Source organism: Penaeus monodon, chromosome 21, assembly GCF_015228065.2.
Source record: "Penaeus monodon isolate SGIC_2016 chromosome 21, NSTDA_Pmon_1, whole genome shotgun sequence".
Taxonomy (NCBI): domain Eukaryota; kingdom Metazoa; phylum Arthropoda; class Malacostraca; order Decapoda; family Penaeidae; genus Penaeus; species Penaeus monodon.
In genome coordinates, this window is record NC_051406.1 from 14,111,761 (window position 1) to 14,112,962 (window position 1,202).

A 1,202-nucleotide genomic window follows, 5' to 3' on the forward strand; every position below is an offset into this window, starting at 1 on the left:
TCCCTTTCATAGCCTATTGTTGTTTTTGTGTGATCAATAATTCATACTTGTATTAGTAATTACTGACACTACTATGAAATTTATTTGGGGGTCCTTTTGAGATGATACAAAAAAATATGAAAGGGAACACAATGGAAAAAGTGTTTTTAGTTGCTATAATGTTGATTCTAAACCCCTTTGGGACATGAGGGCAGGTTTAGAGGTCGCTATAAAAACCTTTTCTAGAGTTCTGGGTCCCGAAATCAACAGGCAGATAGTGATTACACCAGTGATTCTGAGGAGACCCCTATCATGATATCTAATGAGGAGGTGACGCACATTTTTCGCAAACAGCTAACTCCCGCTCTCAGAGACCTCATGCAGCATGGGCTTATGCCAGTAAGAACATTTATAGATTTATTGAAGGTTTCAGTTTTCGATTTACTATGGTGATTGCATATATGAATATATTTTTTATGTAATATTCAAGTTCTTTCATGTTTTTGGCTCTTACTATCAAAAAGAATTGGTTGTTAATTATCTATGTCTCTCCCATCTCCCCTATATCCAAGGTTGGACGAGTCAGAGTTTGGCCTTTCCCTCGTGTTTCCCCAGCGGTCACACAAACCTACAAAACTGATGCATGCATGGGACCTCATCCTGAAATACTACCAACTCAAGAAGGGAGACCATTACAACAGGACTCCAGCCAGGAGGCTCAGCCAGGTGTGACTTCTTAAAAGTTTGTAAAGACTATAGCAGATTGTGTGCATTTGGATTTAATATAGGGAATTGCTCTTGATTACAATCATAGCAACCCTAAGAATATTTGCATCTCTTACATTTTGATTGTCAGTTTTCTGAACTCTGGTGAATAGTGATTTTTCTTGCTTCTTGATAGACTATCAACTCCAAGGTTACACCCCTTACTAAGTCTTCCTCCACCCATTCTATCCAACAGAGCTTCAACCCGGACATTCACGGAGGATCAGCCGTGACCAACAAGCAAAACCTCTTAGGTGTCATTGGTAACATATATCCACCATACTCCACTCAAACGAAGTTATGATTCCCACTTGAAGGCTTTGTGTGCGCAGCTCTTAAGTAAGTGGCAGCCTTCTCTGTATGTGATTGCATATGATGGTTGTTTAAACCAAATGGATTGTGTGTTTTATATGCTGTTAGGATTTTTTCCTTTGATGTAGGAATTAGAAACTATATCA

At 38.9% G+C, this 1,202-nt stretch overlaps 1 protein-coding gene across 1 annotated transcript in view; it reads left to right on the forward strand.

Annotated features, from left to right (window-relative positions):
- LOC119586575 (RUN domain-containing protein 1-like) overlaps window positions 1-857 on the forward strand; it is a gene marked incomplete in the record, with an annotated part of 35,041 nt that extends 34,184 nt beyond the window's left edge. Inside the window, 3 exon segments of the mRNA XM_037935328.1 lie at window positions 226-428; window positions 552-705; window positions 768-857. Coding sequence (XP_037791256.1) covers window positions 226-428; window positions 552-705; window positions 768-857 — 447 coding nt within the window.
- Between the last annotated feature and the right edge of the window lie 345 nt (window positions 858-1,202).